A 13012-nucleotide genomic window follows, 5' to 3' on the forward strand; every position below is an offset into this window, starting at 1 on the left:
GCAGCCCTGTGCTGGGATGGAGATGCTGTTCCTGCAGCCAGGGGCCTGCTCCATCACGGGCAGCTTGGGCTTTGCCAGCTGTGCCACGTGGCTGTGATCCTGGCGCTGGCTGGGCCATCTCAGGTGGGACCTGTCCCCAAGCTGGCAGCACCAGAGATGCTCGGGAAGCATCTCCATTTCTGTATCCACCTCCAGCCTGAGCCTTCCTGTTTCTGCTGCAGGATGCTGCCCTGGATGCTTTGGAGCAGCCTCATCCCTCTGCCCCATCCGTACTCAACTCCTTGGCTTTCCTCATTCATCCCCACTGGAGCAAACAGAGCTTCCAGACTTCTTAGTTCGGAGAAGGTATCGACCACGAGCCTCTGAGTTTGTTTCATCTAAATATAAAACTAAAGAGCAAACAGTATAAAGTTCATTTTTTAATGTGCTGCCCCATTCCAGTTGGGCTGCTCTCTTTATTTTTTTTAGGGGAACTGTGATAAAAAGCAGAGATAAAGCCAGGACTGTTTTGTGTAGGAGTCGGTATCTGCGTTATCTATCTCCCTTTTTCACTCTCCGGGCAGCTCTGTTGTTTTTCGCTCTTATCTCGCTCCACCAAAATGCCAAGAACAGGAAAAAAAAAAAATTAGAAAAAAGAAAGAGAAAGAGAGAGGCAGCACAGGCACGTTTGCATGGAGAGAACTCAGTGTCCACGGAGCTGGGCAGGAGAAGGGCCTGGAGCCGGAGGAAGAGGAGGGTTGGGGTGCTGGGAAGGCAGGGAAGGATTTTGGGAGCAGTGCTGTCCCAGGGATCTCCAAGTGCCAGCTGTTCTCAGCTGGGCCACCCAACCTGGCTGTGCCCTCTGAGGGTCCTTCCCTGCCCCTGGAGCCCCCGTGGTTCCTGCTGGTTGTCCTGGAGTGCTCCAGGACGGCTCTGGGAGCTGGGATCAGGCATCCTGTGGGACTGGGAGCAGCAGGGACATCCCAGCCAGAGCATCTTTGCTGAGGTCCTCTTGTCCCCATCCTTGTCCCCATCCTTGTCCCCATCCTTGTCCCCATCCTTGTCCCCATCCTTGTCCCCATCCTTGTCCCCATCCCTCAGGCCTTGTTGTCGCCCAGGGCTGTCACAGACTGAAAGGCTTAGGGTGGACACTGAAAACCATCCCTGTTCCCTTTCCATCACTTTTGGGAGCGGGATGGACCTGGCAGGACCTGGAGCCGCTTCCCACAGGAAGGAGGATGGCTCCAGCTCAGCATCTCAGGGTAATTTGTTGCTGGATTAGCCCAGAGCTTGACCTCTGTCCTCGCTGTCACCTGGTATTGATGTGCTCCAGGGCTGCCTGAGCATCCCCACCCCCAGCCATTCCCGCCTGGAATGTCTTTATTCCAGGTGGGAGAAGTATCCAAATTGAGGGCTTTTCCCCCAGTTCCACTCCTGCAGGGAGCAGGGGTGGCGTGCTTGGAGCCTGATCTTCCCGGATGGAATTTCCTTCCCATCTCCTTGCGTGCCCAGCTGCTCCCGAAGTGCCCGCATCCTGGATCACCATGGGGACAAACACCTCCCGCTGCTCTTGGATGGGCTTTGGATGGAGCCAGCTCCAGGAAGGACTGGTCCTTCTCTCCCAGTCGTGCCAGCTGCCTCAGTTTCCCTGCCGTGCTCCGAGCAGCCTCTTGTGGCTCCGTGTGCTCTGCAGGCCACGTTCAGCGCATCCCTTCTCTGGAGCATCCCCATCCATCTGCTGCTCCCGGCACGGCTCCATTCCGCTCTCTCCTCTCTCCAAATCTATCAGGGCCTTATCGACCCCATCTGAAACCTAAAGTCACTCCATTGTCATTGTCCCCGGATCTCTTCCCCGGCTCCTTCCCCTCCCTCGCGCGCGGTGGATGCGCCGGCCGTTCCCGTTGGGAATGGCGGCCCCCGGAGCGCCCCAATCTCCCGGAATCTCTCGGTGCTTTATCGGCCCATCGGAGCCGGGGCTGGCGGGGCCGGCGCTGGCGCCGCTCGCTGCTGATAAAGTTACAGAGTTCAGGCAGTGATGAATGTTCAGTAACTGCACCCGCCGCGATCCCGCCTGGGCTTGGCAGCGCGAGCAGCTCCGGCTGAAACCAATCCCTCCCCTATCAGCAGCGCTGCTTTTTCTCAGGCTCAGCCTCTCCCCGCTCCTGCTCTTCCCTGGGGGGCTCCCCTGGGGCAGCGCAGCACCGAGGGATGCTCCAGGGGGCTCCGTCCCAGGGGGGGTTCTGGATTTCATCCTGGAATGGTTTGGGGTGGGAAGGAACTTGAAGCTCATCCGGTTCCAGGGCAGGGACCTTCCACCAGGCCAGGCTGTGGTGGCTGGGACAGAGCAGCTCCCCAGCAGTGACTGGAGCATCCCAGCCTTCCCAACACCTCCATTCCTGCCCCGTCCTTCATTCCCCTCCTGGAAAAATTAGGCCTAAGTACATTATAAATGTAATCATTATTATAAATGTAATCATTATTATAAATTTATCAATTGCTGTAAATACCATCCTATGAGCAATAGCAGCATCACCCACCTCCTCCATGCCCCCACCGTCTCTATTCCCCCACCACCCTTTATTCCCCTTCCTGGTATAAATTAGGCTTAATAAGTTATCAATGTAATAATATTAATCATTATAAGGCCCCTCATGAGCTGTTGGAGCATCTTCCCATCAAGAATTACAGCATCACCCAGCTCCTCTGTCCCCTATTCCCCTCTGGGATAAATTAGGCCTAAATACAAAAATGTAATAAGTCTATAAAGTTAATTTGTAAATGATTATAAATATCCCCCATCAGCAATCCCAGCATCCCTACCGCCTCCTGGATAAACCAGTAATAATTCAATACCAAATCATGATCAATACATTATAAATCCCCCCCCACCTCTTCCAGTTCTCCAACTGTATTTTTTTCCCCTTGCCCTTTTCCCCCAGGGCACCACGGGCAGGGTCAGGGTGAGTTTTATCTGGAGGTGATGGAGAAGGGCCCCAAATTGGAGATAAAGCCCCCTGGGGCCGGCCCCAGCCGCTATCGGCTCCGTGCACGGGGCTGATCTTTCATGGGCAGATACCCCCGGGAAGAGCCTGGCCTGGGATGCTGCAGCCAGGCTGATAGGGGATGAGAGGGCTGATTTGGGCTCCAAAAACCCCTTTTCCTCCCAAACAGACCCCAGACTATGGGAATTCAGTGCAGCATCACCGGGGGGAGATCTCCCAGTGGATCAGGAACCACCACAGCTCCTTTGTCCCGGCTCCGCGTTCCCGATCCGCAGGGAACCATCCGGGGAGCAGCCGAGGTCGTTGGTAAAACAAACATCGGCAGGGCCCAGGGAGGAATTGGGTGAGAAGAGCGGGCGGGTGGCCCATCAGATACCGGGATTTGCAGCCCGGGTTGTTCTCCGGGTGTTTCTGGCAGCGGGGCGGGCACGGCACAGCCCCGCCACCAGACCCTGGGGAATCCCGGGATGCTCCAGGTCCCACCAAACCACCAGGGCTGCCTTTGCTGAAGGAGCAGCTGGGACTGGCTCCAGGAGCATCTTTCCCTGAGGAATTCTGCCGTGTTCCTGCGGCACTTTGCTGTTGGCTCCATCATTTAGGGGGAAAAGAGGTGATTTAGGGCTGAGAGGAAGTGATGCCTGAGTGGAATTCTCACATTTCCAGCATGAGGTGATGGATGAGTATCCTGGTGATGCCTTGTGTATCCCAAAACCCAGTTTGGATCCTTGCCCACCTGCTTTTGGGTTGGTTTTCATTATTATTATTGTTATTATTGATGTTGTTGTTATAGTGTTTTTTTTGATTGGAAGAAGAGGGTGCCAGCGCAGGGATGAGAAGGAGCTGGAAGGATGGATAAGGGATCCTCCATTATGTTGCCTGCCTGTGGAGCTGGAATATCCCTCAGGATGCCCTGGCACAGCTGAGATGTCCCTACTGTCCCCCCCAGTGACACCCAGAGCCAAGGCTGAGCTTTGAGGTGCCTGGAGAGAAGGTTTGGGATGTGAGTTCACCTGGGTCCAGGCTGTGTCCCTCATTCCCTGACTCCTGGAGCTTTCCTTGGACTCATCTCCTGCCCGATGGGACTTGGAGGAATTTTTATTTTTAGCAGTAAGGATTGTGGATTCCCAGAACGGTTTGGGTTGGAAGGACCTTAAAGCTCATCTCCTTCCTCCCCCTCCACGGGCGGGGACACATTCCATCTAGCCCAGGTTGCTCCGAGCCCCATCCAACCTGGCCTTGAACGCTTCCAGAGATGGGAATTGGAAAGGAGTCGGATGGGAAATTTTATTTAAATTCGTATTTAAAAATAAACACTTGGACCTGGCGGCAGCGCCGAGCGCCAGCCGGCGAAGGCAGGTTGCCACCAGCCTGCACGTGTTCCCAATCCAGGACCTGCTTTCCACCACGGGGACTCCTCCTCCTCTTCCTCCTCCTCCTCCTCCTCCTCCTCCTCCTTCTCCTCCTCCCTGCTCCAGAGCCGGTGGGAAAGTCTGTGGCTGTTGCTATTTTCTATCTGTTATCAGGGCCTCTTATCACTTTGCTCTTGTCTCCGTGCCGGCTCTCCAAGCGCCCAGGGTCTTGCTCTTGGCAGCCTGGAAAAGTCCCCCCCTCCTCCTTGATTCCCTATATTCTTTTGCCTTTTATTTAATTTACCAGCTAAGCACAAAGAATCAAGAAAAGCTTTATTGTTCCTGTGCTGGGAGAGCCTTAATTGGAGTGCAGTGATCAAATCATTACCTGGATAACGCCGGGTTTCCCTGGGAATGCCGACCCTCGGCCCAGCCCTGCTGACACGGGCACAGCGCCCCAGCTCCCTGCAAGTTTGTGCAGTCACTGTCTTTTTTTTTAGTATTATTTTTTGAGGGAAAAAAGAGGAAAAAGAAGGGGGGGGAAATCCTTGCTCGTTATCAATAAAAAAAAGGAGGGAGGGAGAAGAGTTAATCATCGAAGCGGAGTATCTTGGAAGGGAGCGTTTTTTGGCTCTTCCCCTCTCTGTAAAACCAGCCTCAGTAATTCAGTTTTAAAGCATGAAAAAAGGGAGTTGATGAAATTCCACTATCAGCACTGAACCAATATGCAAAATATCTCGCCGAGAATCAAATAGCTATTATGTTTTCATTTCCATTTCAGCGTATTTGCTTAATGAAGAATAGACAGATCAGGCCAGCCGAGGGAGGCTGTGTGCGGTGATAACTGTGCAGGGCTCCCAGCAATCCCGGGCAAGTGACTCTCCCTCCGCTCCTGCTCCTGCTCCCTCTCCCTCACTCGCTTTTTTTTTCCCCTTTTTTCCCCTTTTTTGATTTTTTTCCCCCAGTGGTTGGTTTAACCCGTGCAGCTGGGAGCGCTGGCAGCGCGTTCCTGGGGGTTGGTGGGCACTGGGGTGCTGCAGTGGGTTGGGATGCAGCCAAGGACACATTCTGGGTGCTGTTGGCCACCCAGCCTCCCCGTGGGCACTGGTGACACCGTGGTCCCCAAACCCCTGCTTTTACAGGGTCAGATTTACCTTGTTTTTATTATATTTTGATTTATATTTATCTATTTTATTCATCCCCATCTCCCTTGGGAGTGCTTTGGGGTGGGATGTGGGATGCATGCAGGGACTGTGTGAGATGATTCCAGGATGCCGTTGGCCACCCATTGTCCCCATACCAGGTTTGACACGTTGGATTTTTATGGAGCAGCCTCATCTTCCTCGTGGCTGGGCCTTGGTGTTTTGGGGTGGGATGTGTGTGGTCCCAGGATGCATCCAGGGATCGCAGTGACAAGATTCTGGGATTGTTGGTTCCCCTGTAAGCACTGGGTGACACCACGGTTCCCAAACCCCACCTGGATTTAGGTGGAGCATCCCCATCTCCTTCCTGATTGGGGATGGAGATTTCAGGTGGGATGTGGGTCATCCCAGGGTGGATCCAGGGACCCCAGTGACGTGGTACTGGAATGCTGGTGGCCACCCATCATCCCCGTAGGAACTTGGTGACTCCACAGCACTCAAAGGTGAATTTATATGGAGCATCCAGTTGGATTTATATGGGGCATCCCCATTTCCCTCCTGACTGGGGATGGGTCCTTTGGGGTGGGATATGGGATGCATCCATGGGATGCTGTTGGCTGCCCATCATCCCTGTAGGCCACGATGCTGTGGTACCCAAAGCCATCCCCATCCTCCTCCTGCTTCCCACTCTTCCTGGGCAGGATGTGGGTGGTCTCAGCACCCTTGGGTGGGTGCCAGGTGCCCTCCTGGTCCCACCCATCCCTTCCCAGCCCCATCCACCCCTCCCTGGGCAGGCTGGAGGTGCCAAACCCCGGCGCAGGCGAGCGTCGGGTTAACTTTATCAGAAGCCCAAGAGCCGTGAAGGCGTGAAGGAAGAAATTAGCCTAACAATGTTTCATTTACAGCGGGAGAAACGATTTGTTAGCTGGCGATTGTTTCTGAATATTATCAGAGCCTTTTTAATTGTGCTGGAACTGAAATTAGCAGAATTAGAATAAATTGCCTTCCCTTCTCCGGCAGCCTCTTTATTCACGCTCATTGTTGTGTGCTTTGTATAGATTATGGGCTCTTTGTTCTGCTGCTGTAAATATACATGCCTGGAGTCACGGCGAGCAGCTGAGGTCTGCAGACGGGCTGGCCCCTCTCCGATCCCCCCGTGGTCCCCCCGTGGTCCCCCCGTGGTCCCCGGTCCTGCGGCGTCGTGCAGCACCAGCCATGTGTGCCACCGGGGCTGGGCCCTGCCTGCCTGGCTGGGGACGTGGCTGCGTTGCCATGGAAACGGATGGCAGGGCTGAGGGGTGTCCCCCGTGTGCACCCTGTTTGTCCCCATGTCCCCCCGTGCAGTGCCATCCCCGTGGGTCTGTGTCCCCCGTTGGATAAGGGGTGGTGGGGATCATTTCTGGGGTCTCTTTTGGGGACAGGTGATGCCACATCTGCGTGCTCAGGGCCCCTCTTGCTGCCAGGCTGATTCCCCACAGTGCCCCAGGGAGGGGACACCTGGAGCAAGACATGGCCACCTCTGCAAGGGGACAGTGTACCCCAGGGAGATGTTGCACCACAAGGATGGCTGGGCAGGGCTTCCCTTCCCTTCCCTGTGGGGCATCTCCTCCCAGCATCCTGATTTCCCAACTGGGAAAGCCCCCTGGCATCTTTTCCCTGTGGTTGTGCCCTCCTCACCACCCTGTCCGTGCTCCCACAGGGTCCCTGGCAGCGATGGAGGAAGGCGAGGACGCCCCGGTGGGGGACAAGAGCCCCTCGGAGAGGGACGGGGCCACCTCGGACTGCGAGGGCTCCGCCGAGCGCGACACCTGCAGCCCCCCCGGCAGTGAAGGTGAGCCCTGGGCTGTCCCTGCTGTCCCCTCCCCATGGGGACCAGAGCAACCTGCAGGGCATTAGCTCAGGAAGCAGCCTGGCCACCCCTCAGGGCTGGTGGGCCAGTGACAGCCCTGTGTCCCTGGGGGGTTCCATACCTCTGGGGACAGCCCTGTGTCCCTGGGGACTTTCATCCCTCTGGGGACCCTGGGGACAGCCCTGTGTCCCTGGGGGGTTCCATCCCTCTAGACACCCTGGGGACAGCCCAGTTTGCAAAGTCATGTCCCTCGGGGTATGAGGTGACCCCCTTGGGATATGGAGTCACATAGTCAGGGTTTAAAGTGACCTTTCACAGGGATGGAAAGTGACCTTTGGGATATAAAGTGACCCCTTAGGTGCAGAATGACCCTTCCCCCTAGCTTGGGGTGCAAAGTGTCCCATCCCAGGGATGCAGAGTGACCTCTCGGGGTGCAAAGTCACGTCCTTTGCAGTACAAAGTTCCTCTCCCCACCCATGATGAAAGTCACGTCCCTTGGGGTGCAAAGTTCCCCCGCTCAGGGGGACAAAGTCACATCCCCTGGTGTACCAAGTGACTCCCCCGGGGTGCCAAGCAGCCCCAGAGGCCGCAGGTGGTGGCCCTGGCCGTGGCACAGGTTGGCCGGGGGCACGGGGCCGTTGGTGGCACCGTGCTGCCCACGCAGCCGCCAGGCTGCCGCCGTGCCGCGCCCCAAAGGTGGCTGAGACTCAGGGCCGGGCTGAAACAGTCCCAGATATCCTTTGAGTTCCTTCCTGTGGAGGTGGGGGCAAATCCCAATCAGTTAATGTTTGCAGTGCCCTTTGAGATAACCGCGCCGGGGCAAGGCTGCGCCGGCTCACCGAGCTCCCGGCAAACCCCGCTGCCTCCAGCTGCATCTGGGGGAGAAGTGTCCCCCAAAAGCAGGGCAGCCAGGCCACGGGGCACCAGGGATCCGCACAGCTGGGGCAGGGAAGGACCCCGACAGCCGGCAGAGGGGAGGGATCCTGGGAGCTGGGACAGGGAAGGGACACAAATAGCTGGGACAGTCAGGGACCCCAACATTTGGGGCAGGGAAGGGACCCTGATAGCCCCAACAGGACGAGGTAGGGGGAGATCACAAGGCCGGGAAGGGACCCCAGAATTTGGGGCAGGCCAGGGACCCTAAGGCTGGGGCAGGGGGTGGACCCTAGTTGGAGCAAGGAGAGACCCTGATTTCAGCAAAAGGACCCCAACAGCCAGGGCAGGGAAGGGATCCTATAGCAAAGCAGGGCAGGGAGCCTGATAACTGGAACAGGGAGGGGACCTGATAACTGGAGCAGGGAAGGGACCCCAGTATCTGAGTCAGGGAGGTCTCCCAGGCAAACTTTGCTCGGTGGTGGAGGGAATCAGGGCTCTTATCTGATGGGGGAGCCGGGCTGGGGGCGAGGAGCCGGAGCCGGGGCGCGGAGCTGCACCTGGCACTGGCCTGCCTCGATAAAGAGGTGATAGCAGAGATAAGGCCGAGCAGCAATAACGGCCACTAAAGCTTTCAGCGCGATGGATAAAAATCGATATGCCAGGCACTTTGATTTATAGCCAAAAATAATAGGACTTTTATACCCGGTGATTGATTTATTTGATGTTAATCATTGCGCTTATCACCTGTATTAATAATCTGCAGTGGCGGTGACGTCACCCCTGGGCGGCCGCGGTGGCGCCGATCGATTGGGCTCCGCTGCTCGATCCGCCCGGGACGCCAAGGCAAACATGTACTTTGGGCACTAATCTGCCACACTGTCATATGCAGATTGGCTTTATCAGCCCATCTCCAGCAGCAGTTAATGGAGAAAATAATTGTTATCAAGTTGCTATGAGTACGCCACAAATGGAGCCGCGAGGGGAGCGGGGCTCGGCGTGGCACGGCTGTGCCAGGGCTTTGGGGTGGGCTGGAGGGGCTTGGCCGGGCTGAGGGGGCATTCCCAAGGGGATGTGAATCCCCTCCCTGTGCCCATCCCAGCCCCGTGTGTGGCTGCTCTGGTGGTCCCAGCCCCTGTGGAATGCTGCCTCTGGAATGCCCTGCTCTGACCTGCTGCCTTCCCCCTCCTGCTGCAGAGTCCAGAGATGCTCTGGAGAGTCCGAAGGAGCCGGAGAAGCTGGATCCTGGAGAAAACCCCCAGGAGCCAGACACCTGGAATGGGCCAGGTGAGTCTCTGGGGCTGTCCTGCTCCATCCCAGGGTCCTGACTGCATCTGTGGAGCAGCCCTCCAGCATTCACCTCCTTTTGCAAACACCAGTATGAGAGGAGGACTGGGAGCTGGGCAGGCTGCAAACCCCAGAACTCCTACTGGAGGGGAGGTGTGAGGTGGTGGTTGTCATCCCTGACATCTCCAGGGTGCTGTTGGGATGGTAAAGCATGGATTTGGGAGCAGCAGGGATGCCATCCCCACAGCTGGCATCACACTCCCTGGCACTGGCAGGGTTTGGGCCCATCCTGCGTCGCACCAGGGCACTTCACCAACATCCTGGCAGCCACAAGAGCGACGCTGGGGTGGTTTGGTGATGGTTATCAAAACCCCAAGGAGCAAATTCAGCCTCTATCTCCCCCTGGTATCTCCACGCTGGGGCCACGGGCACCGGGGCACCAGCGAGGCCAGGCTGGCCCTGTGGGCACCCCCAGCCCTATCACCCACCATATCCAAAGCCACGGGGTTACAGACGTGTGCCACACGGATTGTCTGGGGTAGGGAGGGAGCTCTGGAGATCATCCAGCCCAAGGCAGGGACACCTGGAGCCGGTGGCGCAGGGACACATCCAGGTGGGTTTGGAATGGCTCCAGAAGACAGGAGACCCCACACCCTCCCTGGGCAGCTGTGCCAGGGCTCTGCCACCCTCCATGGGAAGCTCTTCCTCATGCTGAGGTGGAACTTCCTGTGGTTTAGTTCGTGGCCATCGCTCCTTGATTGGGGCTGTGAGTTGTTCCACTGGGAGTGGCTCCTGGCAGGTGGATGGGGATGGGACCAGGGGGACCTGGCACCCCCGAGGGTGAATGTGCCTATTTCGGGCCCTGTGAATGCTGCCCACACCCTTCTCCTCCCAGGGGAGCGGGCAGTGGTGACCTGGCTACAGGACAGCGATGGCCCTTAGGGGATGGATGCACCGGGCAGGTCCCGCTGTGTCCCCAAGGCCAGCAGGCTGCAGGAGCCCTGGGAAGCCATGCCTGCCAGCACACGTGCTCCTGCAGCTGCCCAGATCCCCACGGCCCGGCGGGAACCCCGCTCCCCTTCCCGTCGGGGCCGAGGGGAAGCTCCTGCCGACCCCGCTGATATCCCAGCCCTTCCTGCGTGTGTCCGGGAAGGAGCTGCGAGGCCACCCCCGCCTCTTCCTTATCTGCTCCCAGCCCTTTGCCCCCAGCGCTCCTGGGGCAGGCTGGGATGGGGCTGCAGCTCCCACCCCACAGCTGCCCCCATCCCCTGTGGGGTCACCACACCCGCTCATCCCAGAGCTCCGAACGGAGCCTGGCTGAGGCCGTGCCTCCCCTTCCCCCTGCCCTCTGGGGGAGCGGGTTATTTGCATTCTTTATGTAAAAGAGATTTTATTATCGGGCCCTGGCAGCCCGTGTCCGCGCTGGAAATTGGCGTGGTGGCGGTGGCGGGGCGGCGGGAGCTGCCGGCGATGCATCGGCCGTTCCTCCCGCGCCAACCGCCGCCATAGCCCCGGCTATCTGAGGCTCTGCAGGCTCGCCCCTTATCGGGGATGGAGCTGCCCAAAAGGGAAGCTGGGAGCAGCCTGAATTTTCTGCTTTATCTGGCAGGATCCGCCGGGTGTCAGCCGCGAGGATGCGCCGCGCCCGGGGGGCTCTGTTTGCGCCTTGGGGGTCACTGGGTCACCCCTGCTGTGGGTCGGGGATCCCAAGGGTCACCCCGCTGTTCCAGAGGGGATGTGGCCTGCCAGGAGCTTGCCCTGGGGCTGCCTGGCCCCGCGTGGCAGCAGGGAGAAGGAGGGCTTTGGTTTAGCTTTGAAGTGACCTTGTTCCCTGGAGGGGGCTGAGGCTCTTCCAGCTGATGGGCAAGTTCCCGGGAGCTGGAGGCTGAAATCCCAAACTTGGGAGTCTTTACAGATGTGCCACCCCTTCCTCCAGAGTGCTGGGACACCCTGGCTCTGTTCTGCTTGCCAGTGGGATCATGGGGTGGGGCATGGCCGTGCTTTGTGCTCACTCCATCCTCTGGCAGGGCTGGAAACAGGAGGTCCATCCTTCCCAGATTCCCCCAAACCATCCCAAATTCCCCCAAACCATCCCCACAGCCCCTCCATCCATGCCTCAGGTTTCCGTCTTTCCCACTCATTTTGGTTTGCCCTGGAGAAGGGTTGGTAGCAGAGAATTTCTGGAGCACCCACAGCCTCCAGCTCCCATCCCAAGGCTGCCCCATCCCTGCCCAGCCAACCCCAACAATTCCAGCAGCTTTCCCAGAAGGATAAGAGAAAAAACTCTGGCACATTTCACATGGAGCTGGTGCAGGGATGCAGCAGAGAGCCCTGCTGAGGGACAGGCTGCTCCACCTCATGATGAGCCACCAGAGGATTCCCACTGGGAGCTGCTGGGAGGCCACAGCCCCTGGAAATCCTGGATTCTTCCCTTTCCACCAGGTAGGATGGAGCTTTTTGCTTTTGTCCTTGTGGGAACACCACAGGCAGGGACAGGATTGGAGCTGTGACCAAACCCAGGGTGGCTTTTATCCCACCTGGGAATTCCCTGGGAATTCTTCACCCCCTTCCCTACCCCAGCATCGCTGTTTGCAGCTGCACCTTGCTGAACCCCCTTGCTGCTGCAGTCTTGCCTGTTTGGGCTTTATTTAATAACTAATCGCTAATTATGAACTATTAATTTAATATTAATATTTCCTCTGGGCAGTAACGATGGCTCTGGGTTGATAACAGAGCTCAGGCTCCTCTCCTGATCCCCCAAACCCCTCACCCCCATCCTCCCTATCAGGATGGCACAGAGCAACTCCTCTTTTTTTTTTAGTGCATCTAATTAAAACTCCCAAGTCCTTTTTTATTCCCCCCTTTTCCTCCCAGCTCCCCCTTCCCTTCAGTTGTGTTTATCTCCCTCCTCAATAATCTCTGGCTGCCCAGGGTTTGTCTGGAAACCTCAAGGTTCATTATCGGGGTGAGCAGGGCACAATGGGGGGGACGGCTCCTCCAGGGGGGGCACGGCCCCCCCACATCTGCCCTGTCCCTCCCCCTCCACTCTGCTGTGTGTGGGTGGGAAAAATTATCCCAGCTATTCCCTTTAATCACTGGGAGAGGAGCAGCAGAGAGTTGTGTCTGTTGGGGACTGCTGGGGGAGGGGGGCACTTGGGATTCAGGGCATTGGCACCCCCAGTGTGCCAACTCCGGGGTGCCAGCACCCTGAAATCCTCCCCTGCCCCACGTGTGTCCTGCCAAAGGCAGCGGGGTGGGGACCATCCCAGCACTGATGGTGGCACCTGTCCCGGATTTGGGATGTGGAAGAGCACCTGTCCCTGCTGGGGGATGTCCCCCTGTGCCTAGGGCTACTGCAGGGTGGAGGGGGCAGTTTGGGGACACTGATGGTGAAGGGATGCTCTGACTGGTCTGGGGACATTGCTGAGTGGATGATCAGACCAGTTTGGGGACAGTGACAGTGTGGAGGGATGCTCAGGGATGTTTGGGGACAGTGACAGTGTGGAGGGAGGGATGCTCAGGCATCTGTTC

General features: G+C 57.6%; 1 protein-coding gene across 1 annotated transcript in view; it reads left to right on the forward strand.

The window, feature by feature from the left end:
- The window catches only part of ZFPM1 (zinc finger protein, FOG family member 1), a 33535-nt gene that overhangs the window by 7689 nt on the left and 12834 nt on the right, over window positions 1-13012 (forward strand). Inside the window, exons 2-3 of the mRNA XM_059857508.1 lie at window positions 7172-7303; window positions 9392-9481. Of these exons, the coding sequence (XP_059713491.1) occupies window positions 7172-7303; window positions 9392-9481 (222 nt within the window). The remainder of the gene's footprint in view (window positions 1-7171; window positions 7304-9391; window positions 9482-13012) is intronic.

Source organism: Haemorhous mexicanus, chromosome 12 (genome assembly GCF_027477595.1).
Source record: "Haemorhous mexicanus isolate bHaeMex1 chromosome 12, bHaeMex1.pri, whole genome shotgun sequence".
NCBI lineage: Eukaryota > Metazoa > Chordata > Aves > Passeriformes > Fringillidae > Haemorhous > Haemorhous mexicanus.